This window comes from Myotis lucifugus, unplaced genomic scaffold (assembly GCF_000147115.1).
Source record: "Myotis lucifugus unplaced genomic scaffold, Myoluc2.0 scaffold_622, whole genome shotgun sequence".
Lineage (NCBI taxonomy): Eukaryota > Metazoa > Chordata > Mammalia > Chiroptera > Vespertilionidae > Myotis > Myotis lucifugus.
Window position 1 is genome coordinate 270,689 of NW_005871670.1, and position 27,945 is coordinate 298,633.

The window sequence follows — 27,945 nt, forward strand, 5'->3', positions numbered from 1 at the left end:
GATTCATCCCTTTGCATTATCTGTGCCCCTGGGACAAGGATGGTGGGCCACGTGGCCTGTCCTCTGCGACCTGGACTCCTCCAGTCCCTGGCCAGGGGCAGCAGGGCCCCAGGTAATGGTGGGGCCCGGGTAATGGAGAGAGGGCAACTCATTCACTGTCATGGCTCCACTGGCAGAGGCCTCACAGAGGGACCCTCTGGGGGAGTCTACCAAGCCAGTGGGGGTCAGGAGCAGCCTGGGCAACAGGGAAGGGCTCCCAGTATGACAAGAGCTCAGGCTTCTCTCCCCTCTCATCATTATTTCTATTTCACCTTGAACTTGGCTGTTACTAGGGATGCCCTTTTGCATGGGGCTACCACAGTGAGGCCTGATGACGGTCAGGACATCAGGAGGGCACAGAGCTGAGCCCTGGCCTGTGAATTCCCCCCAGTGCGACAAAGTGGACACTGAGCTCCACTCACCCAGACCCAGCCAGTGAGTGGAGGGCTGGTGGGAGATGTGCCCTCCTGCCTCTTGGGTAGGCTCATCTCATAACGGGATTTCTGTGTGAGGCCCGAGGTCCTTGTGCTGTTTTGTACACCCTCATCAGCTGGACAAGGCGTCAGGGTCAGGGATACACCGTCCCTGCCCCTTGTGTCTAAACACCTGGAGCACTTGGCAGGAGCCTGGTGACACTTGTGCCTGAGGTCTTTCAGCAGCACAGGGAGCGAGATGAGCAGCATTGCCATCCGACTCATTGCTCAGGTCCAGCTGCACACTGTTGGGTAGGACAGACCCTCCCCTGCCATGCAGCTTTGGCCCAAATGGTCCCATGTGCCTACTCAGCCCCTTGTCTTCCCATCTACTGGTAACTAAGAGGTGGTTGTCGGTGAGTTCAGCCAGTCGAATCGGCAGCAACACAGGGCAAACGTCTTCGAGCGCAAACCGTCAGTCCAGCAAGAGAAAAGGCAGGCAGCCTCCATGTGATGCTCCACCGCTGAGCGCAGTGCCTGCAGGTCTGGTGATGGCCATGCCTGCACTCACACAAAGCCAGTGTCACTGAGCACATCCAGGGCAGAATAACGTTCTGAAAGCCTCCACCCACAAACTGACGGCCTCTGCTCCAAGGCCCGTGAAACCATCCACAGGAAATGCCCACAGGCGCACCTCGGCTTCAGACGCTAAAGGAAAGGGAGAAAAACAGACACAGCTTACCTGCTAGCAGTTTTATGTCTTATCCAATTACCTTTAAAATACGCAGCATTCCCCTTGGAACAGCAAGAAAATGCTCTTAGCGGCAAACTTGCATTTCTGTGTACCACTCTGCTCTCTAATGTCAGCTGAGGGTCGTTGGTGCCAGTTCAGTGCCAACAGGAATCTCCAATTTGGGGTGTGATGAAGAAGGAAACTTTGTTCAGTGTGATGCAGCAGAGCTGTGAAAACAGCATGGCTGTGAGACCGCCCCGGGCCAGGCGCCTCTCTGGCTAGACCGCTCTGCTCCATATGGGTCTGCTTTATGCTACACTGGTCTGCGCCCTCTGCTGTGGTCTGCCCCATTCGGGACCAGTCTGCTCTGGCCTGCACTGGTGTGCTCCACTCTGCTCTGGCGAGACCTCTTCGGTATTTTAGCTCAGCCAAGGAATCACAATTCCCAGTCTTAGGTGGAAAGGTGAAGTGCACTCCCAAAGGCAGAGGGGAGCTGGCTTATATAGGCAGAAGTCCCAGCCCCTGGTCCCTGATTGGTCTGTCCTCATGCAAATGAAGACTCTAAATCTTCACAGTTTGATTGGTCCAAAAGGCACTGTCCTGATTGGTCAGGATAGAGCCTCTCTGGTTGGTCGGAGCCGCACAGCTATTGGAGAGGGAAAGCCTCAGTCCTATTGGTGAAAAAAAGGGCTGGCTCGGATGGCAGATACACCCTGCAGGCAGGCAGTTCAGTGCAGGTTTGCATGAGAGACCCCTACATGGAAATGGCTTGTTCTTTTTGTTTTATTTCAGCCCCGTTAGCCACCAGGAGCCCTTTTTAGTGGGCATCTTCTGTCTCAGTGTCCACAATACAGATTAATCAAATGTGAACATTTTAACTTTGGTATACTTTGATTACACAAGTGTATTCCTTAAATTCCTTTGTATTGGACATATCACTCGCATAAATAGCCTTCACCTTACAGCTTGGTGATTCACAGGTAAGGAGCATGTGGTCTAGGTCGCTGAGCTGTCAGAGGTGTCCTAACCTCACTGGGTCCCTCCGCCCACGTGGGTCCCGCCTGCAGCCCCTCTGAGTCCCTCTGTGCTTGAGCCGGCGCAGATCTTTCTGTGTTTCTCCCCCACCCCCAGGAATACATGAATGAGTCCAAACAAGTTTACACTTGTTTTACTCCAGAGTCCTGCATGCAGAGCTGACCTTTAATCCAGGAATATAATTCACGTTCCACTGCTATTATTTGTAAAGTCCCACAGCCTCACAGCACATAACAGAGGCCTTTGTGTCACATCAGATGAGTTTTGAAGCTAGAGTTTCAAGCCCACAGTAGGAACAGCTGACTCACAGGCACCTCCAGGATCCATCCGGAGCCGAGCTGTTGGACAGAACCTTCATGTGCAACTAGACGGGAACCTTGTGACTGGGTGTGCTCCCTCCTGCCACTCCTCCAGGTGCACATGGGCGGCCCACGATGCTCACCCCTGAGGGTCCGCTGAACCCCTGCGAGTTGCTTGAGACACACTTCCTGCGACTCTGCTCTCCGGGACGTGAGTGTGAGGGCACCTCCTGCTGGCCGTTCCGGGAGAAGCTTTTCCTCTTTCTCGAGATCAGGAAGGTCACTGCCTGTCTAGGCCGTGTCTTCACATGTGACAAGGTGGGAAACGGCCTCGTCCCAGGATCTCTCAGCTCAGGACGGGGTTGCTGTGGCTCCCTGGCCCTGGACACTGTTCATCCCTCCACACGCTGCGGTCATTCTCAGCACACTGACCCCGGGACAGGCCAGGCACTCCTTCCCCGTGGCAGAGACCTTGGCAGCCATGCCAAGGTGCTCCTGGGGGTGAGCACTGTGGGCTGAGCCCCATGGACAGGCCCTGCTGCCCAGGCCGGCAGTGCCAGTGGGATTCTCCAGTCCCTTCCAGCGCCCTCCCCACCTCCCAGGCGGCCAGGTGCCCTCCTGGTAATGGGCGTTGTCAAGGAAGGCTGCTCACTAAATGCTGACTCAACCTCTGGGTGAGCTGCAGTAATCCACCCGAGAACACTGGTCCAGCCCAGCCACCTGTGACCAGTGTGTTTCACGGTCCCCGAGCCCTGGCCACAGCCATGAGCGGGCACAGTCGGCTGCCTTGCTGAACCCCTGCACAGCACAGCACAGCCTCCGTCCCCCTGCGCTGCAGACCCGCTCCAGCACGGTGGCTTCTGTCTGCGTCTCAGGCCAGTGGGTCCTACTTTTGATTGCCACCCTGGGACCTGGGCTACCAGCTGTTTTGTACCGTAATTGGATGGGGATCACCAAGCACCCTTAGATACAGGGGCCTACCAATCTGGAAATAATTTGAATCAAGGTTGACATGACCGTGAAAGCTGTAAATGTTAACTTGCTAGAAGCTGTGACTGCGTTACCGCCAGTAGGTTGGGAGTTGTGGCTTATTTGCTTTGTCCACTGGCAGTTTTATTGATCTTGTAAGAAGAGGATGTTTTATGTGTGTATTGGGGACTGGAGAGGGGGAGGGGTGTTGGGCTTAGGTAATGTCAGGGCTGGCAGGGGGACCTGGCCTGGCTGGGTGACTGACCTCAGGGGGGGTTTGGTGGGGCCCATGCCCTGGGAACACCAGAACAAGGCCAAGACCGTGAAAGGTGAGGGTGCAGCCTCGGGGTCAGCGATGGCCATTGCTGTTAGAGCAGAGAGCTCCAGAATGGTAGCATCCAAACTTGAACCCAGGTCCAAGTTTGGATGCTGTGCTCCTGCCCTCTCGGGGCACCCACTCTGACTTGTGAGTGGGTGCTTCCTGAGCAAGTTACCTAACTGGTCATAGGCTGTTTCCCTAACTTTAAATTGATAACAACTTCAGGGTTGTCCTGTGAATTGAGTGACATACTAGACACTGGAATGTAAAATCCATGAAGGCTAGTTAGAGTGTGTAGCTGAGTTTACAGATGTGAGAATTTTCCAGCCATCTTTCTGTAATTGATCTCTAATAGAATTCCTTTATTGTCAGAGAATATACAGAATGTGACTTGAATCTTTAATTTATTCAGACTTGTTTTGTGGCCCAGAATATGGTCTATCTTAGTGAATGTTCCATGCTAGCCTAAAAAGGATGTGCATTCTGTGTTCTATAAGTTTCATTAATTCAAGTTGGTCCGTAGTGTTTTTCAGGTCTTCTGTATCCTCACTTGCTTTTTGTCTATTTGTCCTATCAGGTGTTAAGACGGGGGATTAAAACCTCTGGCTGGGATGGTGGATTTGTCTATTTCTACTTGCACTTCTATCCGTTTCTGCTTTGTGTGTTTGGAAGCCTGTTATAGGTGCGTCAATGTTGGAGAGAGTGAACTCCTGATGAGTGCGCCCTGTTATGAAATGACCTTGTATTCCTGATGGTATTACTTGCTCTGACGTTTCTTTGCCTGATGTTCATATAGTGACTCTTGTTTCCTTTTGACGAGTGTCCGGATGGTATGCATTTTTCCAAGCTTTAACTTTGAAGCTACATGTGTCTTCATATTTGAAGTGTGTCTTTTATGGACAGCATGTAGTTGGGTCTTGTTTCTTGATTAAGTCTGACAAATTCTGCCTTTTAATTGCATATTTAGATCATTTGCATTGAATGTGATCATTAAGTTTCAGTCTTTATTTCTTTTTTCATCTTTTCCTGCTTCTTTTGGATTAGTTGAATTTTTTATGACTCCTTTTTATTTCCCTTCTTGGCTTATTAGCTGTAACTCTTTGTTGTTTTACTTTTTGTGGCTGTTTTAGGGTTTATTGTATAAATCTCTAATTCATCACAGCTTGCCTTCAAGTGATAACTCGACTTAGCTCATAAAGGGTAAAAGAACTGGACAGTGATGTTCTCCCACTTTTCCCTCCTGCGTCTTTTTGCTAGTGTTGTCATACGTTTGCTTTTATACAAGCCATGTACCGTGGTATTATTTTTGTGTAAATAGTCAATTTACTCTTTAAAGAATTCAGTTAATTAGAAAGGTAACCCACACACTTATCCACATGCTGACTGTTCCCAGGTTTCCCCGCCCTGGGCGTGACCCGGGTCTTTCCTCCACCTCCAGTGTGCAGGGAGCAGGGGAGGAGTCCTTCCCGCTTTCTTCCCGCGCTGGTTTTGAAAGAGGCTTTCGGAGGAATGGAATGCGAGGCTAGCAGGGTTTCCGTGCCTTAAGGATGCCACTCACTGTCATCTCCGGGGATCCAGGCTTTCCCTGAGGCAGGTGGGTGTGTACATTGGGGGCTGTTGGATGGCAGCTCTTGAGGAGCCACCACGATGAATGATCCTGACGGCACATCGTCCACTCTCCGTCAGTGTTTCCGTTGTCCCGGCCTGTGTGTACTATTTATCTCCACATTTATAACGAATTCTTCTTCTTTCCATTCCCATCGCCTTGGTGGGAGGTGGGAAGCAGCTGTGGGAGGCTCATGTTCACAAGGTGAGCAGAGGGGGCACTGGGCACATCAGCTGTGCCTTGTGGGGAGAAGCCTTCAGCCCCAACACTGGGCCAGCTGCCAGCTGCATGTGAGAACCCATAGTAGGTCTTACCTTTTTTTCCTAAGACCCTCGCCTGACAGGTATATGGCATGCCCCCTTCCCCTCCCATGGGGGAGCCACCAACAGACAGACACACATCAGCACCTCCAGTGTCCGAGGGAGGCACCCCACCCGGAAACCTCGCCTGCTGGCTCTGCAAGGGACGGGGGTCCTGGGTCAGTGGGAGGGGTCCGACCCACAGGGGTTCTGTTAAAATGGAACAAGTGGAGCTCGCGGGTTTAAGAAGCTCATTCTTCAGACAGGAATCCCATGTGGTGTGTTCCCTTTCTCATTAAAACCCCAGACACATGATTTACGGTCCCTAAAAGGGAAACTGGCTGAAAAAAAACATTTCTGTTCTTCTTGGACTTCTCACTGAGGGGCGGAGGCGGGTGTCAGAGGAGAGTACTGGTCCCCCACAGGAAGTGACATTGTTCTCCCCAAAGATTTGTTACCTTCTAAATCCCTAAACGGTTTTCATCACTCTTCATATTTTCATCCTGGTTTCCTTATTTAAAGCTGTCTCTTTAGGGGAACCTCTTGTGAAATGTTGCGAGGGTTTGGGTGTTGCGCCAGGGCTGGGCTGTGCTCGGGACACATCGCCCTGTAAGTGAGCGTGGCCAGCGGCCGTCACAGGAGCGCTGGGCACTCCTCCCCATGCTTTATGGGGTGTGATGCTCCAGTCGCCACTTCCACGGTTTACAACCAAATTTTACGACATGGTGGTTTTTTTCCAGCTCAGTGCAAACAGAAATAAAACTGTCCTGGGCTTGCAGGAGAAGGGAGGCCTTGGGCCCTCCCAGCGGTGCAGCCCAGACCAGCAGGGCTCAGTGTCTTTAGGGGTCAGCACGCAGAGCAGGCCCCACCCGCACACCCGCCTCCTGGCAGGTCATAAATCCACACAAGGAGCCGCACGTGGTTCTCCCAGGGAGCAGGGCTCTGGGAAAATAGAGCCTTCCTTTCAAGGAATTCCATGTTGTCAGGGACTGCGAATGTCACAGTCACCGTATTTGTTCTCATTTACATGGCGCAGTGAAGCCCCATGTGGGCTGAGGGCGCAGGGCCCGCCTTGGGGCTCCCACCTGCAGGATCGAGTCCATACCCCCAGGAGTGGGGAGCGCCTGGTCCTCCAGCCCCCCGACCGCGCCCAGGCACCATTGGTCAGCCCTTCCATGGAGCATGTTCTCCTTCTAGCACCTCACCTGTGGGAGCTAAGAAAGGGCGCATAAATCTGAATAACATGAACGTGCAGCAGCTGCCCCAGCTCATTAAATGGGGTCATGTCCTTCCCCTGTTCAAACCTGATGTGCCCCCTTCGCCAGCATTCAACTCTTCCGTCCAGGCTCCCGAGGCACAGACCCAGAGGCCGCCGGGGCTTCGGTGAGGACACACAGTGACGCATGCAGCCTGGGAAGTGTCCGTCCCTATGATGCGACTCCTCGAGGGCCAGGCTCACACGGAACCTGCATTTATGTTCAGGAAATGACAAGCACTGGAGCCCCAACTGGGGAGCCCCAGGTGCCCTGCCCCAGTGACAGGATGGGCCGTGGAGCCTTCGTGGGAGTAAGGAGTGCTGCCCGGAGGTGGCGCCGGGGGCTGTGAGGACATGCAGCCACTCGCTGTGGCAGGTTCTGTTTGCTGGGCCGTGGGCACTGCTCAGTGATTTACTCTTTTTAGACCCAGGCTGTTTATTTCTTTTGGAAACACTTAGGGGTTGTCGTTAAGCCTGATCTCTGCCGCCGGCGCCCCGCTTCTCTGCTGCTGTTCCTCCGAAGACGGGCGTGTGCAGGCGCCTCCCCTCCGGCCTCCCTCAGTAAAGGGTCTGGCTTCTTCCCCAGCTCGGAGCGAGCAACAAGCGCACTGTTTATTTTTCTCATTTTTATACGGCCGTACAAGTAGCAGGGCTGCCCATCGGGGAGGCGCCCGTGGAACTTCCACGCGGGCTCCTTCAGAACCCCCACAGGAGGCAGGGGACCCAGGCCGCTGGAGAGGAACCGCTTCAGGATGCTCAGCCGTGACTGCTCGGGGGTCACGCAGAAGCACGTTCTCTCCCCGTGTCGCTGGTTTGTTCCCCTCGAGGATGCTTCTCTGCTGTTTGTTCTCACCAGCTGGACACCGAGTGAGGAGGCCCCAACGCAGGTCCCCCATGTGGCTGCTCAGATAAGCTCCGCCGGCCTTTCTGCACACCTGGTGCCAAGTCCTTTGTGCTCGCCGGTCCCCCCTCAGACTGCTCTGAGGGTGAGGGACATGGGGCCTCCGTGCAGGGGACCCGAGGGCAGTCAGGGCCAGGCGAAGTGAGCAGGGAGCCATGCTCAGCGAGCCCTCCTGTGTGCCTGCCACCGGCGGGAGAGGGCCTTTGCCTTACAGCTCACCCGAGTATCAGGCACTCCTGGGTGCCGGGGCTGGGGGCTGGGCATAGCAGAAACCTCAGGAGAGACAAACAAGGCCCACAGGCAGCATGGACAGGCGGGCCCTGTGCACTTCCGGCCTCCACCTCTGGGCCCAGCACTGAGCTGGGTGGCACTCATGGCTGGCCCTGTGGGCGTCTCCAGGACTCAGGGGACAAGCAGGACTGTCAGGGACATTTCTGCTCCAAGTCTGTGTCTCCCTACTGGCTGGCAGCTGGGGCCACTCTCAGCCCTAGGCCCCCGAATCCTTGTGTGTGGCCCCATCTCCCAGCCAGCGGAGCTCCCTGCCCTCAGATGGGCGATGCCTGCCCTCAGGCCAGTCCCCAACTGGATTTATAAAGTCCAGTCCCTCTAGCCTAGGAATATGGTGCCCTTTTCAACAAGGGCCCAGGGGGGTGAGAAGAGAAGGTCCTCAGACCCACATCTGTGCCGCTTGAGACCTGGGCTGGCCACATCCCCATGGGTGGGACTTGGGGTGTCCACTCCACCCAGATAAGTGGGTCAGGGCCAGCTCAGCCTGGAGCCAGTGACGATGCTAACGGAGCCATGGATGCAGTCATACCATCCCGCCTGCTTTAACCACGCCCTCCTGTGCTTGTGGGGTGGGTGGGGGTGCAGAGGGCCCTGGGCCTCTACCTTCTTGCTATATCTGGTGGCTGTGGGCGGAGGAGGCTGTGTTGATGACAGGAGCCCATGGGGAAGCTGGGGTGAATGAGGGGCTCCCATTTCAGCCTCCCCTCGCCGTGGGCAAGACACAGCAATCTTGTCAAAACTCACTCTCCCTGCCTGGCTGGGACCATTGGTAAAAGCAGGGCCTTTTACCAACAACGACGTAAGCAGGACCCACTGTCTCTCTGCGAAAACCAGGGCCAAGCGGCCTGCTGCCCTTACCTGTGTGGCCACTGAGAGTTGGTCCATGGCCAGACCACTTTCTGAAATTGAGCCCTGAAATGTAACCGGGGGGCTCACCCTGACTTGGGGGAACAAGGAGTGGTTCTCTCACCATGTGCCAGCCTTCTTCCTGGTGCTGCCAGAGAGAACAAGCCTGTGCAGCAGGTCCCCTCTCCTGACGGGCTCCTGCAGGGAGCCAGCCCCCGCCTGCAAACGAGCACACTCACCTGTGGTCCCTCTGGCCCCACCGACACACCTTGGCCCAGGCGCTGGGCGCCTGGTACACATTCCTGTCCAGGGGCTATGGGCACCTTGGGGTAGGCTTGCACATTCACACGTGTGCGTACACACGTACTGTATCCAGAGAGAGCTCTGCTGTTTAAAAAAAAAAAAAAGCTGAAACATTTGGAACTAATTTTGATGGCTTTTTCTGGTGTTGCGTGAAACTGCTGTTAACCACCAGAATATCTGCAACTTTAGGACCGTGGGGTTTTCACTCGGCTCAGACATTACCTGGCATGTAGCGCATCTGTGATCAGAAAGCGCAGGCCTCTGAGCAGACACCCCTCCCCCCCGTGTCTGTCCCTCCCGTGTCTCCCCTTCCCCAGAGGGCCTGCCTCTCCATCTTACCCTCCCTCCACGTGCACAAGTGAGAACAGGCCTTAGTTGCTGGGAGCCCCTGGGGCAAAGGCTGGGAGAGGCCTGCTGCGTGCTCCCCAAGCTGCAGAAACCCACTCAGCACAGTTAAACGCCGAGATCGATGAGCTAGATTGACATGGACTCGGGGTCTGCTGAGCAGCCCAGCGACAGCGGTGCCCAATCAGAAGGACCGGCTCCCGGAAGACACAGCTGTGCCCAGGGCAGGGCAAGGAGGGGTTCAGGCGATCCTGGAGCATGTTTAGTGCCAGAAAGTAGGAAAATGCTTAGGAAGTGGTGTGGACCGTCAGAACACATGACTAACCCACTGGATGAAATAACTCACACGTCCACACTGGCACCAGTACATGGGGGAGAGGCAGGGCAGCCTCTCCTTGCGGTGGACGCCACGCGAGGAGTAAGGCCCACCGCTGACAGCAGCATGTTCCTGAGGCCGGCGTTGTGATCACTGCGTGCACAGGAGAGGACGCCCTTCTCTGGGGAAATGCACACTGCAGTGCTTAGGGTCCAGGCGTCGTGTTTCAGTGACTCTCAAATGGCGCAGAGGACATACCTGTGGGGAGAGGAGGAAGGGGATGGTAGAATGGAAACATTTGAAGGTTCAGGGATTTTCTTTACTATTCTTGTACTATTCTTGTAACTTCTCTGTAAGTCAAAAGCATGTCCAAATGAAAAGTTAGCAGAAAAACACTTTCCCAGAGGGGACAGCGACCCTGCCACAGCTGCCGTCCTACCTCTGAGCTGCGGGTGGCCAGTCAGCCAGGGGCGGCACCATTTTCATGACTTCCTCCCGCTGTCTCTCATTCATTCCCGCCACTCTGAGTGTCAGGCTTCAGGGTGCACAGGCTGTTGCGCTTTGATCAGCATCTCCTTATAGTCAGCAGTCACCTCCCTGTGCCCATCGCACAATAGGCCACCAACAGGCCAGGGACTTCCTTGTGTCCACAGCAAATCTGAGAGGACTCATGCCCAGGGCCGAGGTAGGAGCCAGGCTGCAAACACACCAGTGCTGGGGTACCTCAGGGGCCGGGGCCTGGAGGACCAGGTGACAGAGGAGCAGCCAGGTCACGGGGCTGGGGTGGCACTGCAGTGGCAGCTGCACTTCCTTCCTCTGGGCTCTACACCATGTGTGACAAGGTCAAGTCCACTTAATATTATCAGGAACATCTTTAAGTTTCAAAATCGGAGCCATGTTGGCACAACAGGTATTGCCCATTTGTCTGTCGGGCCCAGCCTTTTCCTGACGGTGGCTACGGGGTGTGTGGGATGTGTACATGTGAACACAAGTCCCCAGGAGTGAGAAGGGCACCTGTGTGTGTTTGGAAGCGTGAGGAGGCCCAGGCCTTGGGGAGGGGAGGGAGGTGGGTACAATAGACCTCACCACACCCTTCAGGTCCCACCACACTCTCCACAGACGGGAAAGGGAGCCAGCTCATGTTAGAGCTGGTGTCCCGTCAGATTGGAGGGGCCCTGTGCACAGTGAGGTTGTGCCTTCACCAACAGCTGAATGTCACCCTGGGGCCTCCGTGATGGGGCCGTGAGCCCAGTGCAAGGCGTGTCCAGACCATCGTGGGTAGGGATGTACCCAGCCCCACACCGTGTTGGCACAGTTGGCTCCTCTGAACGCTGATGGCCACATGGCCTTCCACATGGCCTGCTCCCAGCCTCAGCTACAGATGGGGGTGGGAGAGCACAGGGCTTGTGGTCAGAGGTACAGAGCTGTCAGGTCGGCCCTGGGGTGGCCGCACCACGGCTGAGTCAACACGCAAGCCTCCTGGGTTGCATTGTGCCCACCCACTTTCAACATGTGTGTTCCCAGGAACACACACTCGGGGCCGGGACCCTGTTCCCCAGCCTTCATTGCCCTTTAAGCAGGAACCAAACCGCATGTGAGCATTCGCCTGAGGCAGGCTCCCACAGTTCTGCCCCTCCCCCGGTACCCTGTCCTCCCTCCGCATGGGGCTCTCTAGTGCCCAGTGCTGCTCAGGGCTCTCACCACTGACTCCCAGCATCTGAGCTCCCAGTCACCAGAGCAGTGCAGGCAGGCTGGGTCCTGTGGGGTGCGGCGTAGGGTGTAGCTCACAGGTCTCCTGTCCCACAGACGCAGCCGGTGCCCAACCCCATGGCCTACTTCCTGCACCGCTCCCCATGGTGGGTCCACCGCTTCGAGACCCTCAGCAACCACTTCCTGGAGCTCGTGGTGCCCTTCTTCATCTTCCTCGGACGGCGGATGTGCATCCTCCATGGCGCCTTACAGATCCTCTTCCAGGTGAGCCACTGCAGACCCCTGCAATCTGAGCATCGCCTGTCAGTTCCCAAGGAAAACACTGTCCTGCTTGCTGTTTGTTTTTATTGAGCGTAACCTGCATGCTGTCACAGAGGTGCCCTCGTGGCTTCGCTCGTCGTGCTCCTGTCTTTTCCCTTGTTGTCCGGGGTCTGTGCCGTGCGGGGTTGTAGGAGAGGCCCCCTGGCCTAGTGAGTGTGGCTGTGGGCTGTTGGTCTGGTTGGTGGGTTTTTGTGGCTGCCTTTATCAAGCTCTCTTCTATTTCTAGTTCACTAGGAAGTTTTGTTTGTGGTTTTTGTTTTGGGTATTTTTAATTAATCATGAATGTTGAATTTTTAAAAATACGTTTTTATTGATTTCAGAGAGGAAAGGGGAGGGAGAGAGAGAGATAGAAACATCAATGATGAGAGAGAATCATTGATCGGCTGCCTCCTGCACACCCACTACTAGGGATCGAGCCTGCAGCCCAGGCATGTGCCCTGACAGGGAATCGAACAGCAACCTCCTGGTTCATAGGTTGACACCGTTGAGCCATACCAGCTGGGCTAAATGTTGAATTTTAACAAATGTTGAATTTTCTCTACCAGTTGTGAGGTCACTTTTTCTTTCTCTTTAATCTGTAAACGTGGTGAATTGCATTAATACTGCTAATGTTGAACCAATTTTACATCCCTAAGATAAACTCAGCTTAGTCATGCTGTGTATATCAATATGTTACTGGGCATGATTTGCTAATATTTTGTTTTGGATTTCGCATGGTTGTCAGTGAATGAGACCGGTCTGTAATTTTCCATCTTGCACTGGCCTTACCTGGCTCTGCTCAGGTTTTACTGTCACTACAGAGCTCATGGAGGGCTGGCCCCCTTCTCTGAATGAGTTCACGGGACAGGCAGTGCTCCTGCGCGAGCCCTGGCCTCTGGGTCTCCGTGACCACTGATGAACGCCTTTGGTGACTGTCAGACACGCAGGGTTTTCATTTCTTCTGAAGGCAGCTTTAGTGGCAGACGTTTTCCTGGGAATTTGTCCATTTCATCTGTTTTCAAATTTATTAGCCAAAAAACAACCAAAAAAAGTCATAATATTCTCTTATATTTGCAGAGCCTGGATTTGTGACCTTCTCTTTTCAGCCTGTGCCTTCTCTCCAGTGCAGCTCTTAGCACAGAGCAAGGTTCTTTTCAAACTGAGGCCGACCTTCATTCTCTTTCACATAACAAGTCCATTCAGCTCGGCTGCTGTCTGGGTTCGTTTCCATATCTTTGTTTTTTTCTTTTTGTCCCTTTTAGCTTTCTTTAGAGGTTTTTCTCTTTCCATTATTTTCCCCTCCTAATTAGTAAGTTATACACTCTATTTCTTTCAAGTGAGTACATACTTAGTTAACTGAAAGTCTAAATTTAATCCCTATCTTTGCACCGTCAAGGCCTAAAGCCTTAGAATGCTTTAACTGTCTCTGTCCCTACCTGCTCATTTGCTGTCACGGCCCCAGTATTTTCGCTCTGTTTTTTGTTTTTCAATTAATAGACTGTTTTAGAACAGTTTTAGATTTACAGAAAACTGAGCAGCGTGTATAGAGCAGCCGTGGGCAAACTACGGCCCGCGGACTGAAAGTCTAAATTTAATCCCTATCTTTGCACCGTCAAGGCCTAAAGCCTTAGAATGCTTTAACTGTCTCTGTCCCTATTTATATTAGTTCACACAAACACTCCATCCATGCTTTTGTTCCGGCCCTCCGGTCCAGTTTAAGAACCCATTGTGGCCCTCGAGTCAAAAAGTTTGCCCACCCCTGGTATAGAGGATTCCCTTATCCCCCTCTCCCCGCACAGTTTCGCCATCATGAACATCTTGTGATAGGTTAGTTATAACTGGTGAGCCAACATTGGTACTTCATCCTTAACTGAAGTTCCGTTTACACTACAGGTCACTCGGGTGCCGTACTTTCTGTGGGTTTGGACAGATGTACATGCCATGTAGCCATCATTGTAGTATGGACGGAGAGCAATGTCACTGCCCTCAGTCCTCTGTGCTCTCGAGGTTCATTCCTCCCCCTGCCCCCCAACCCCTGTCAACCACTGATCTCTTTACTGTCTCATAGTTTTACCTTTTCCAGAGTGTTATGTAGTTAGAAGTATCAAGGATGTAGTGTTTCAGGCTGGCTTCTTTATGCGGTAATATGCATTTGAGGTTCCTCTTGTCTTTTTGTGGCTTGAGAGCGCATTTCTTTTCATTGCTGAATAATATTCCATTGTCTGGATGTACCACAGTTTATCCATAAACTGTCCAGAGCTGGCTGAATAGAGCCCTGGCTGGCCAGTGACCCTTGCCAGCAGCCAAGGGCATTCTGCACTCTCCCCACTCCACGCGCCATGAGGCCCCTATGGCCCTGTGGTCTCAAGCCAGTGGACAAGGCTCCCGGTAGAGGCTTGAGCATCCACCAGCATGGGCGCCACCTCATGCTGGACCTTCCCCTGTTGTCTGAGGATGCCCAGCCCGTGGCTCGCGCCTTCCCCTCCCAGTGGAGAACATAGGTCCGGTTCTGAGGCAGCCCAGAGGCCCCTGCCTGGCACAGCCTCCGAGGAGTGAGGCCTGCTATGACTTCATGGCGACCAGGTGACCGAGACCCACTCTCGGGGCTGCAGGGCATTAATTAGTCACTGCTTTTGCTGCTTTTATAAGTGTTGAATCAGTGGGACCCTCTGAGGGCTATAAACTCAACTGGGCCTGTGGGGACCCTTCAGGCGTCCCTCAGGCTGCACTGACTGGCTTTCTGTCCCACTCAGCTGCAGCTGGCTTTGACAAGCGCTAATGAAAAACAAGTTGTCCTATTACCTAAAAAAATAATTGAACGAAGTTTGGTTACTGGTGCGTGTGTAAATCAGATCCGGGAAGATCCTCATATTGGCCACTGAGCCAGGGGCCTCAGATGCCCTTGTTTGTTCACAGTGCACTTGGATCGAGTCTCACGGCGGGTCAGGGCGAGGACCAGCTCTCTGGACCTGGCCTGGCGGCGTGTCTGAATCCTGTCCCAGCCAGGGCACCCGACACCCAGGCGGGGAAGGGGGATGGGTGGTGGCCCCAGGGCTCAGGTATAAATGACTCCCAGCAGCCTCAGGCCAAATGGCTGGATCTTGACTGAGTTCTGGGTTCTGCTGCCCGGGTGGACAGTGGTGGATCATAGTGGCCCAGAAGCACTGGGCAGGAGAGGGCCAGAGCAGACCTTGAAGGGTCTTGCTACCAACCCGCAGCTCTGGACATTATTCCAGAAGACCAGCCCGCATATTTGCCTTCCACCCCCTGAAGGTCCTGGGAGCCCCTGGTCCAAGCATGCCCCCCTGTTGTCCTCTCCAGCCCCACACCATGCCCAGGACAAGGCAGGAGAACCCCAGAGCTGGGCTCTTCTCCGAGGCCTGGTCTGTCGCGCCTTCAGGAGTCAGGCCTAAGGTGTCCAGAGCAGAGAGGACGAATGGCCAGCTGGCACAGCTGCAGCGTGTCCCGCCCCCTGGCAGGCAGTGTGGGGTCTCAGGTTGGGGGCTACAGGCTGCAGGCTCCTGGCAGGTGTTCAGCTCTCCATGGGGCGGCTGCATAGGGCTTCGGGGAGTGGCCTGTGTTAGGTGCACCACATGCGTTTATGAGGGACCCTGACAGGGGCCAACCTCCGGTCTCTGCCTGAGACCCCAAGAGGCGTTTCTGGTTCTGTTTGTTTCCGTCCATTCCTTTGGGAGAGGATTGAGGATATGAGCACCTTACCTCCTCCCACGCTGAGTTTACACAGCTGTTCCGGAGGATTCTGCAAGGCCATTGTCTATCAGAGAGGGGCACCACCCCAGCCTCAGCCCCCTGCTCTAATGCCAAGCCACGAGCTTGAGGCAGAGACCCTGGAAGGGGCGGTCGGCTTCCACCGTGGGGCTGGGCAGACAGCCCAACCTAGCACAGGACGGGCATTCGCCAGGCAACGCTCCTGGTCAGTGCAGACCAAATTCTTGGATCCCAGACCTCCTTCACCTCCCACCACGTCCTGCTCTTTCTAATCTCTGACTTTGGCTGGAGTCCTGGAGCTGTCTCACAGTGGGCCATCCCCATGGCTGTGGGCACAGAGAGCTGCCTCCACCGGCCTGAGTTCCTTGCCCAGATTGGGGTCTCGGGATAGCTGCCCCTGGACTCCTGGTTGCAGAAAGTCTCCTGCAAGTATGCATGTGTCCTCTGCAAGGCCGTGCAAGCTGAGAGCCCAGCAGGGAGTTCCAGAAGCCCATCCCTCCCTCCTCGGGGCCGTGTTGTGTCATCCTAGAACATCTGCTGCAGCGTCTCCTGGGCCTGAGATTCCAGCGCTCACCACTCATCTTCCTGCCCACAGTCCCGCTCCAGCCGCCCCAGCACAGGCCTTGGTCCACTGCCCCATTCGGGTCTCCTGCAGGCTGCATGGTGCACTGAGGGTGCAATTAAGGCTCCACCGGCCAGTGTAAACACAGATGGACAGTGTGATGGAGTCATTTCCCTCAGAGGAGATGCTGCAGCAAAGCCAAGAAAGATCGCAGACCCCTCCGCACACTGGGGCCACGCACGTGACGCCAGGCTCCATTTTTCCTGTTAAAAACATGGCCGTCCAGCTGGATGGGGCAGATAAAGGGGGATGGGCTGGATGGGGACACACGGCCGGTGTGTGCCTGACAAGGGCTCTGAGCACAGCCAAGTGATGTCCCCATGGTTTCTACTGCTTTATTAGAAACAGGGTTTCTTCCCCAAAACTGTTGAACCCTAGTTCTCTAGGTCAGGGCCACCCAGCTGCACTCACGTTAGAATAACCCGGGGGAGTTCTTTGGAAATATGCTTGTGCGGGGGCCACCCCACCTGGACCCACTAAGACAGGAACCCCAGGAGGCCAGGCACTGCTCAGAGGTCATTAGGGCCATGTGACCATGCCTTTCGAAGTGCACTCCTGCATTCTCACCCAGAGAAACCTGTCAGGCCTTGAGGGTCCTGTCGTACCAGACCATTCTGGATCATGGTCATGTGGGCCAGGCACCAGGTGGGGCTGGTGCTCCTGCCACTGTACAGAGAAATGACCCTCCCAGGGGCTGGCTCCACACGGCTCCTGCACCCAGGTCTGCAGCAGAGCTGAAGGCCCCCGGCAAAGAGCTGAGGCTGGGCTAACATGGCCTCTTCAGGAGCAGGACTGGTGCCACCATCAAGATAGTGGTGCCAAATGGACAGCAACGCCACCCAGAACCTCAGGAAGAAGGCTTGACTCCCGGGAGGTGTCTTGGCCTGGTTGTGCTGTGTCCTCACTCGAATGGCCCAGGCTGATGTCTACCACAGCATCAGATGGCCAGGCTGGAAGCACCAGGGCTGCAGGGATATGGACCGCTCTCTGGTGCTTATGTGGGGTTGTGGGGTAGCTGGTTGTTTTTCCAATTCTTTTTTTCAAAGACTGAAGAAGACCCCACGTGGGTCCCATCCCTGCCTGTGCTGAGCAGTTGGACCCCCTCCCCTGGGAGTCTGTCACTCACTGAGGGCCCTGGTCAGGTCTGCCCTATTGGCCACCACCAAACGCCCTTATTCACATGGGTGGGTGGAATTGTGGAGCATCAGGGATAGCCTGGGCTGTCTGCCCCCCAGGAAGACTCGGGTTACAGCTAGCAGATGACAGGGTTCCAAATCAAAGCCAGGAAAAGCCCCCTGGAGCCTCTGCAGCATCACCAATCGCAGGAGCCATGCGGCATCTCAGGGCCACATCTCAGGGCCTCTGTTCATGCCACTGGGGTATGGCCCTCACCTGTCTGGAGTGGACAGCGACCCTAGGGGCACCAAGAGTCCCCCTTGGTACTTTCATTATTGACTATATTCCCTATGCTGTAATTCATATCCTCGTGACTATTTGTAACTACCAATTTATACTTCTTAATCCCTTCACCTTTTTCACCCAGTCTCCCAGCCCTTCCTCCCATCTGGTAACCATCAGTTTATTTTCTGTGTGTTTTTTTCATTTGTTTTGGGCGTTTTTTCAGATTCCATATATAGTGAAACCATACAGTGTTTGTCTTTTCAGTCTGATTCACTTCACTTAGCATAATATCCTCTAAGTCCATCTATGTTGATGTAAATGGTAAGATTTTGTTTTTTTCTATGACCAAGTTATATTCCATTGTATATATGTACCACATCTTCTTTATCCAGTCGTCTATTAATGGACTGCGTAGGTCGCTTCCATATCTTGGCTATTGTAAAGTATGTAGCAATGAACATGAGGATTCGTGTATCTTTTTGAATTAGTGTTTTAGATTTCTTTGTATACTCAAACTTGGAATGGCTGAGTCATAAGTTGGTTCTATTTTTAATTTATTGAGGAACCTCCATACTGTTTTCCATAGTGGCTGCACCAATTTGTAATCCGACCAACCGTGCACAAGGGTTTCCTTTTCTCCAAATCCTCACTAAAACTTTCTGTTGCTTTGTTGATGATAGCCTTTCTGACAAGTGTGAGGTGATATGTGGTCTTCATATGCATTTCTCTGATGATTAGTGACCCTGAGCATGTTCTCATTTGTCTATTGGCCTTCTGTATGTCCTCTTTGGAGAAATGTCTGTTTGGTTCCTCTGCCCATTTTTAATTGGATTTTTGTGGGTTTTTAGTGTTGTGTGGATTCTTTATAAATTTTGGATATTAACCCCTTATCAATGTATCATTGGCCAATATCTTCTCCCATTTGGTAGGTTGTGTTTTCGTTTTGTTGATGGTTTCCTTTGCTTTGCAAAACATTTTAGTTTGATGTAGTCTCATTTATTTTTTTTGTTTTATTTCCCTTACCTGAGGAGATATGTCCAAAAAAAATTACTAAGAGCAATGTCAAAGAGTTTACTGCCTAAGTTTTCTTCTAGGAGTTTTATGGTTTCCGGTCTTACATTTAAATCTTTAATCCATTTTGAGCTCATTCTTGTACATGGTGTAAGAAGGAGTCTAGTTTTATTTTTTTGCATGTCTGACCAGTTTCCAACACAATTATTGAAGAGACTGTCTTTACCCCATTGTATATTCTTACATCCTTTGTCATAGATTAATTAACCATATAAGCGTGGCTTTATTTCTGGGCTCTCTATTCTGTTCCATTGATCTATGTGTCTTTTTTATGCCAGTACCACATGGTTTGATTACTATAGCCTTGTAGTATAGTTTGATATCAGGTAACATTATGCCTTCAACTTTGTTCTTCTTTCTCGAGAGTTTTGTGGCTCTTCAGGGTCTTTTGTAGCTCCATATAAATTTTGGGATTATTTGTTCTAGTTCTGTGAAAAATGACATTGGTATCTTAATAGGGATTGTATTGAATCTATAGATTGCTTTAGGTAGTATGGAAATTACAATGACAGTTTTACTTCTTCCTTTCCAATTTGGATACCTGTTATTTTTTCTTCTTGTCTGATTGCTGTGGCTAGGACTTCCAGTACTATCCTATATAATAAAAGCATAATATGCAAATCGACTGAATGGCAGAATGACCAGTCGGCGGGGGGGCGGAGCCGGTCAGCAGGCCAGCCAAGGCGAGTGCTAGTGGGCAGAGGGAGGGGATGGCGATGTGGGTAAGGGGAGCGGTGGCAGAGGGCTGATGGGGGGGGCGGGGTCGGCCGCTTGCTGGCCAGCGCCATTCCCTGATCAGCCTGCCTGGTTGCCTCCCACAAAGGGACATCCCACAGAGGGACATGAGCTGTCAGTCGGACATCCCCTGAGGGCTCCCGGACTGCGAGAGGGCGCAGGCCAGGCTAAGGGACCCCCACCTCCCCAGTGCACAAATTTTCGTGCACGGGGCCTCTAGTGTTGAATAAGAGTGGTGAAAGTGGATATTCCTGTCTGGTTCCTGATCTTAAGGGAAATGCGTTTAGTTCTTCCCCATTGAGTATGATGTTAGCTGTGGGTTTATCAGATATGGCCTTTATTATGTTCAGGTATGATCCCTCTTTGTCACTTTGCTGAGAGTTTTTATCATAAACGGATGCTAGATTTTGTCAAATGCTTTTTCTGCATCTATTGATATGATCATATGATTTTTATCCTTTTTGTTTGTGGTGTATCACATTAATTGATTTGTGGAGATTGAACCAACCTGAACCCCAGGAATAAATCCCATTTGATCATGGTATATGTTCTTTTTAATGTATTGCTGAATTTAGTTTGCTTATATTTTGTTGAAGATTTTTGCAGCTATGTTAATCAGGGGTACTTGTCTATGATTTTCATTTTTTGTAATGTTTTTGTCTGGTTTTGAAATCATGGTAATGCTAGCCTCATAAAATGAGCTTGGAAGCCTTCCCTCCTCTTGAATTTTTTGGAATAGTTTGAGAAGGATAGGTGTCAGTTCTTTGAATATTTGGTAAAATTCACTTGTGAAACCATTCAGCCCAGGACTTTTGTTGGGAGTTTTTTAATTATTGACTCAATTTCATTAGTAGTTATTAGTTTGTCCAGATTTTCTCTTTCTTCTTGGAAGATTGTATGTTTCTAGGAATTTATTTATTTCTTCCAGATTGTCCAGTTTGTTGGCATATAATTGTCTGTAGTATTTTCTTATAATCCTTTGTATTTCTGTGGTGTCAGTTGTTTCTTCTCATCTTTCATTTCTGATTTTATTCATTGGGGTCCTCTTTTTTTCTTGAGTCTTGTTAAAGGTTTATCAATTTTGTTTATCTTTTCAAAGAACCAGCTCTTGGTTTCATTAAACTTTTGTAATTTTTTAAGACTCTATTTCATTTATTTCTGCTCTGATCTTTATTATTTCCTTCCTTCTACTCACTTTGGGCTTTGTTCTTTTTCTAGTTTCTTTAGGTGTAGGTTAGATTGTTTGAGATGTTTCTTGTTTCTTGAGATAGGCCTGTAATGCTATGATTTTCCTGTTTTCACTGTGTCCCATACATTTGGGGTCATTGTGTTTTCATTTTCTTTTTTTATAACTTGTTTTTTTAAAAAAATATATATTTTATTGAATTTTTACAGCAAGGAAGGGAGAGGGATAGAGAGTTAGAAACATCGATGAGAGAGGAACATCGATCAGCTGCCTCCTGCACACCCCTCACTGGGGATATGCCCACAACCAAGGTACATGCCCTTGACTGGAATCGAACCCAGGACCCTTCGATCCGCAGGCCGACGCTCTATCCACTGAGCCAAACTGGTCAGGGCTCATTTTCTTTTTTTAATATGTTTTTTATTTGGTTTGGTTTTTATAGAGAGATGAGGGGAGAGGGATAGAGAGATAGAAACATCAATAAGAGAAGAACATCATAAATGGGCTGCCTCCTGCACGCCCCCTACTGGGGATCAAGCCCACAACCCAGGCATGTGCCCTGACCAGGAATCGAACAGGTGACTTTTTAGTTCCTCAGTTGATGCTCAACCACTGAGCCACACTGGTTTGGCTGTGTTTTTATTTTCATTTGTCTCAAGCCATCTTTTTCTTTCTTTCTTAACCTCATTGTTAACCCATTCATTGTTTAGTAGCATGTATTTTAGCCTCCATATGTTTGTATGTTTTCAGTTTTCTTGTCATTGATTTCTAGTTTCAGACCATTGTGGTCGAAGAAGATGCTTGATATGATTTCAGTCTTTTTAAATTTATTGAAACTTGTTTTGTGGCCTAACATGTGGTCTGTCCTGAAAAATGTTCCATGTGTGCTTAAAAAGAATGTATATTCTGCTGCTTTGGGGTGAAATGCTCTAAAATATCAATTAAATCCATCTGGTCTAATGTGTCATTTAAGGCCACTGTTTCCTTGCAGATTTTCAGTCTGGATGATCTATCCATTGATGTCAATGGAGTGTTAAAGTCCCCTACTATCCCTGTATTACTGTTGACCCCTCCCTTTATGTTCATCAACACTTGCTTTATGTATTTAGATGCTCCTATTTTGGGTGCATAAATGTTTATAAGGGTTATAGCCTCTTGCTGGATTGATCCCTTTATCATTATGCAATATCATTCTTTGTCTCTAATTATACCCTTTGTTTTAAAATCTCCTTTGTCTGTTAGAAGTATTGCTATCCCAGCTTTTTTGTTGTTGTTGTTTCCATTTGTATGAAATACATGTCTTTACTTTCAGTCTGTGTGTCTTTCAATCTGAAATGGATCTCTTGAAGACGGCGTATGTATGAATCTTGTTTTCTTATCCATTCAGCCACCCTCTGTCTGTTGAAAAATAACCTGACAGCCCTATGAGAACTTCCTTCTAGGTATCTAACTGCTTTTCTCTTGCTGCTTTTAAGATTCTCTTTGTCTTTAACCTTTGCCATCCTATATAATAAAAGGCTAATATGCAAATCGACCGAACAGCGGAATGAGCAGTCGCTATGATGCACACTAACCACCAGGGGGCAGTCGCTCAATGCAGGAGCTGCCCCCTAGTGGTCAGTGCGCTCCCACAGGGGGAGTGCCACTCAGCCAGAAGCCAGGCTCACTGCTGGTGAGCGCAGTGGCAGTGGCAGGAGCCTCTCCCACCTCCGCAGCAGCACTAAGCCATTAGTCAGACATCCCCCGAGGGCTTCCGGACTTCGAGAGGGCACAGCTGGGCTGAAGAACACCCCCCACCCCCGTGCACGAATTTCGTGCACCGGGCCTCTAGTTTTTATTATAATGTGTCTTGGTGTAGGCCTCTTTGGGTTCATCTTATTTGGGACTCTCTCTGATTTCTTTCTTAACCTCATTGTTAACCCATTCATTGTTTAGTAGCATTGTTTTCAACAACCATAACCATCATACACAAGTCTCTATGCTTCCTGGACTTGCATGTCTATTTCCTTCACCAGGTTAGGGAAGTTTTTCATCACTATTTCTTCAAATAGGTTTTCAATCCCTTACTCTATCTTTTCTCCTTCTGGTACCTCTATGATGCAAATATTGTTGTGTCTGATGTTATCCCAGAGGTCCCTTGAACTATTTTCCTTTTTTTTCTTTTTTTTCTGTCTTGATTGGGTGCAACCAAGGCTGGCTGTCACCCGTGCTGGGCCTGGGCCACTCAGCAAGAGACACATGACACACTGAGTCCAATTACCACCTGCCTGGGGCTTTAAAAATGTCCAAGACAGTTTTGTTTTTTTGTTTTTAATATATTTCTATTGATTTCAGAGAGGAAGGAAGAGGGAGAGAGAGATGGAAACATCAATGATGAGAGAGAATCATTTTTCAGCTGCCTCCTGCATTCCCCACAATGGGGATCGAGCCCACAACCCAGGCATATGCCCTGACAGAGAATCAAACCGTGACCTCCTAGTTCATAGGTCGACACTCAACCACTGAGCCACACTGGCCGGGCAACAGTTTTTAAGAAAGTCTGCAGCGTGGGCCGAGGCTGTGGTAGAGAGTCCTGTCACAGAAGTGCACATGCCATGATCACAGCTACACAGCATCTGTGTGGTTGTTTTCGCTTGCCAGTATAATCTTTACAACCATTGTTCTCAACAACCATAACTATCATACATAAATTTTTTAAATAAATAATTATGTTTAGGAAAAATTTTAAAGATTTTTTCAGATATTTAGTATTAATCCACATGTTCACCATTTTCGACACCCTGCTTTTCTCTGTGCAGACCCAGGTCTCCACAGAAATCGTGTTCCTGCTGCTGGAAGAATGTTCCATTGTTTTTTAATGTGTCTTCGTGGAGGCTGCTGATGGATGTCTACTTCCACCACCGTCTTCTAAGGGTCTTTCCTCGCTGTGATGCTGCAGCCTGATGGCATTGTCTTTCAGTGAAGACCCGTCTGTTATTTTTGCCCAAACACTTGTCCTCTGTCCTGGTTTGTCATGCAACCTCCTCTCTGGCTGCTTCATATCTTTCTCTTTCCCACTGGTTTTCAGCAGTTTGACTTGCTGTGCCATGGTGTGAATTTCTTTGTGTTTGTCCTGTTTATGGTTTCCTAGGCTTCTCTGATCTCTGCATTTATAGTTTTCATCAAATTAGGAGGCTGTTTGGACATGATTTCTTCATTATTGTTTCTGCTGACCTTCCCTTTCTGGGACATAAACCAACATGTTTTAGAACAGAGTGCGTGTCCCCAGGTCCCTGAGGGGCCGCTCAGCTCTGGTGCACTCTGTGCTGCAGTGGAGAAAGTTCTCACTCAGCCACTAACTTTTCTTTCTTTGTGTCAGTTTTGTCTGAAGCCTCTCCATTTCATATGTTACCTTTAAAAATCTCGAATTAACACCCGCCAGGTGGCTCCGTTGGTGGAGCATCGTCCTGTAACCAGAAAGGTTACAGGTTTGATCCCCAGTCAGGAGTGCACCAGAGGCAACTGATCCACACTTCTCTCTCATATCGATGTGTCATGCTTTCTCCCTCTGTGTCTCTCAAAAAGAAAAAAAAAATCTTGAATTACTTCTTGTTTCTTCTTTATCATGTTCCTATTTCTCTTAGTTATGACCATGCTTTCTTTTAAATCCTTTAATTTATTGATGGTAGCTGTTTTAGCATTCTCATCTGCTTGCTCCAGATCATCTCCTGTTTCTGATTCTGCTTCATGAACCTATCCTTTTCTCCAGCTGTGGCTTCCACGCTGCTACTAACTTGCCCATCTGTTAACTGTTGACTGGATACTGGCCATTGTGTTGGGTGTTGAATTCTCTTCCTGACAAGCAGTTGATTTACTTGCAAATCAGTTTCATCATCTTGACGCTCATCTTCACATCCTCCGAGTGGGTCTAAAACAGCCTTCACTGCAGGCTCAGTCCGCCTGCTCGTGGGACGGCACTGGGATCCCTGCTGCACAGCTGGCTTCCCACGAGGCCTCCCCACATGGGTTCATCAGAGCTCCACGTCTCCCACACCTGTGTGCCCTGGGCACCTGCCAGCCCTTTGGGTAGTGCTCTCTCCCTGGCCCTATGGCGGCTCCTGTGTGCCTGTGAGCACAGTGGTTGGCAGAGACTCACAGGGACTCGCTGATTCCTACAGCTCCTTGTTTGTGGGCTGCCTTCTGTGTGGCGAGCTCCAGCCCTCGACCTACCCACCTTCAAGCTCTGCCTTCCCGGGCTCCCTCCTGTGTGAGTGCTAAATGCCTCCGCACTGGGGCCATCACAGGTCTGTTTGTTTCCCTTCTCTCTCGAGTCAAGAGTCCTGCAGGGCCGAAGCCACATGTCACACAACAGTTGCTTCATCTGTTTTGTTCAATATCCAGTTGTTTGTGTTGGCGGAGGAGGTTCCAGTACTACTTCCTCCCTCTTGGCCTGGAGCAGAAATCTCTGGTGGAGTTTTAACCTTGAACACTCTCATCCCTGGAATGTGAAGTCAGAGCCGGGGGCAGGATAGGATGGCACGGACTTGGGCCCTGCTTCTGGGGGTAAGGAGGGTGGAGGTGGTGTGCCCGGCTGCCGCTCCTCTGTGTGGTTTTGGGACAACCTGAGGCCTTTTCTGACCAGCTCTGCTCCCCACAGTGGAAGGAAGTGCACGCCTGGGAGCGTGACCCCGAGTGGTTTCCAGGAAGCAGGCAGGATGGAGGTGCGGGAGAGGGCGCTGGTGCGGGGTGTCTCTGGGACTGTCCTCGGTCCTGGTCCCCAGTAGTAGGTGTTTAAAGATGGAACGGGGTGGACACAGCCACGTTGTTCAGTTCTCAGCTGGGAGCCAGACTTGGAGGCTGTGTCCTGATTATCCTTCCAAACGTTCCCGTGGCTGCCAAGAAGTCCCATGACTGCACAGATGTGCCTGCCCCCGCCCGCCATGCCCAGCGACGTTCACAAGAGGGGAGTGGGCAGCCTGTGCGAGACCCTCTCTGTGCCCTCACCAGGAGCCCGCACGTGGGCAGACCTAGCACAGAGCGAGGTCCTCCGCCCAGCACTGCTCCGGGGCCTTGTTTTCCAGTGTTTAGGCGAGAGGCTTGACCCTTCTGGACTACCTTTCCCATGTTTTCCTTCTTGGCTTTTTTATTCATTTTTTTATATTTTCAGTCTAAATGTTTGTATTGTTTTTACTCCGATTCATCCTTGGAAACGAGAAACTGCCAGACCGTGAGGGCCGCGTCGCGCTCCTGTGACCCGTCCTGTACCCGAGGCCCGGCTGCTCCCGCATCGGGAACCTCAGTTCTCTCTCTTCACATCATCCTTCTCCTGGAAAGCTGATCACAAAGCCAGCGACTTGGCTGGACCTGTATCATTTCCCTCATCAGTTCTTCCGTTTCTGCACACATGTAGGCGGGATTTCTCAAGTCACCTTTCCAAACCACTGGCTCAGACTTCAGCAGTTCCCACTCTGCTCTGCACTTGTTACAGTTCTTACGTTGTGCTCCTTGTTACAGCGGGTGTAGATGAATAACGCCATTTACTGAGCAGGGTTCTTTCATGTTAGCGGTGTTTTGGCCTGGGTTTCTCTGCACGCCTCTCCCTGCACCAGGCCTTCTGGGTCTCAGAGGAGCCGTGATTGGCCAGAAGGCGAGACTGTGCCTCAGTGCATGTGCTGAGAGGCCAGGCCAGCAGGCCCACAGGTGGGCTCTCTGGGCAGGTCAGCACCCAGTCAGCCACCATCCCACCCTGCTAAGTCTTGCAGGTCATGGTGGCCCTGTCTGCTGGTGGTCCGAGCATTGATGGAGGGCGTGTGTGGCCCAGACAAGCCTTCAGGGTGGAGGTGGGTGTGGCGCTTCTCCCAGAGGGCAGCCGCCGCAGAGGACAGGGCGCCACAGGGCAAGAGGGCTCTGCAGGTGGGGAGTGTGAGGACGGGAAGCTGCCCGAATCCATCAGCTTCCTGCAGGGCCTGCTCTGAGGGCAGGTGTGAGGTTGTTCCCCCCAGGCCTGTACCCCGTCACCCTCCCAGCACAGGACAGTGTCCCGGCTGGGCCAGAGGGGAGCTTCTGGAACCAGGCCTCCCTGAGGCCTGTGGGCACCAAGGGCAGGAGCTGGTTGTCCGCCCTCCATCTCCCTCTTGCAGCATCTTCACTGAGGCCCTGAGGGGCATCCGTGTAGCATTTCTAGTGGAAGGGAAGCCATGCTCTGGGTCTCCTTGGCTTTGGCAGCCATCTCAGCTGTGAACTGAGCAAGGAAGGACCATCGTTGCTTTCTCACCACGTGCCCCCAGACCACAGCCCCTCAGGGTAGTGGCTGTCCTGTCCTGACCCACTGCGCAGTGGGCCTTAGCCACACGGCTGAGCCACAGAGAGGGGACTCCAGATGCAGCAGCCCCGCTGTCCACTGAGCCACACCCGGCAGCGTGAGGCATTTACCAGAAGGTGCAGAGCCACTGGGCAGCTAGCACATGAGCAGCCAAGATGCCAGAGAGGGGAGCTTCTGACATCGTCCCCGCAAGTCGCCAGCACAGGTGGGAGAGGTCTGTGGGGATGAAAACTGGAGGTCGGACCCACAGGAGGAGGGCCAGTGAGAGGGACGCTCTCGTCCCATCCTGGGCGAGTTTGGCGCAGACCGACCACAAGGGGGGTGTGAAAGAGGCCGGCGCAGGAGTGGCCCCAGGGCTCCGGGCATCCTGCCACAGCACCCAAAGGGCTCAGTCCCAGCCCCACACCTTGCCCCATGGTGGAAGAGGGGGCTGGGGTACGGGGCACCTGCACAGTTCCCACCTGTCGCCTGCACAGTTCCTGCAATAGCCACAGTATCGGCGCCCGATGCCCAAGCTGTCGGGAGCCCGTGGCGCTCCACAGACTCCAGGAAGCAGCTCGCCAGCCCAGAGCAGGTACAGGCTAGGCCATGTTTCTGGCATGGGGTTTATTAATATAGACAGAGAAGAAGAAGAAATAATTTTTGGGCTCAGAGCCAGGAAAACTAGTTTTCCAGATTAATGCTGGGAGAGCTGTGAATCCAGTCCCTCGTGTCACACATCATAAAACTCCATCGTGACCCATAAAACTGACAAGACCCATCGAAAGCCTGGCTCCTCCGCAGACCCTCATTAGGCCGTCGTCTGTGACCTCGTGTTCCTCCAGGCTGCTGGGATCATACCAGCCTTAGTTACCGTTCAGAGAGTAAGGGACGGGGCATCAGCCACGTTTCGCTCAGCCTTGGAGAAGGGCTAAGGCGACCGGG

General features: G+C 51.7%; 1 protein-coding gene across 3 annotated transcripts in view; it reads left to right on the forward strand.

Annotated features, from left to right (window-relative positions):
- Window positions 1-27,945, forward strand: part of LMF1 (lipase maturation factor 1) — a 110,598-nt gene that overhangs the window by 76,264 nt on the left and 6,389 nt on the right. For 2 of the 3 annotated variants that reach the window (XM_006104928.3, XM_023746049.1), the window contains one exon: window positions 11,773-11,940. The exons of the other annotated variant lie outside the window; for it this stretch is intronic. In XM_006104928.3, the coding sequence (XP_006104990.1) occupies window positions 11,773-11,940 (168 nt within the window). The remainder of the gene's footprint in view (window positions 1-11,772; window positions 11,941-27,945) is intronic. 3 annotated transcript variants of the gene reach the window in all.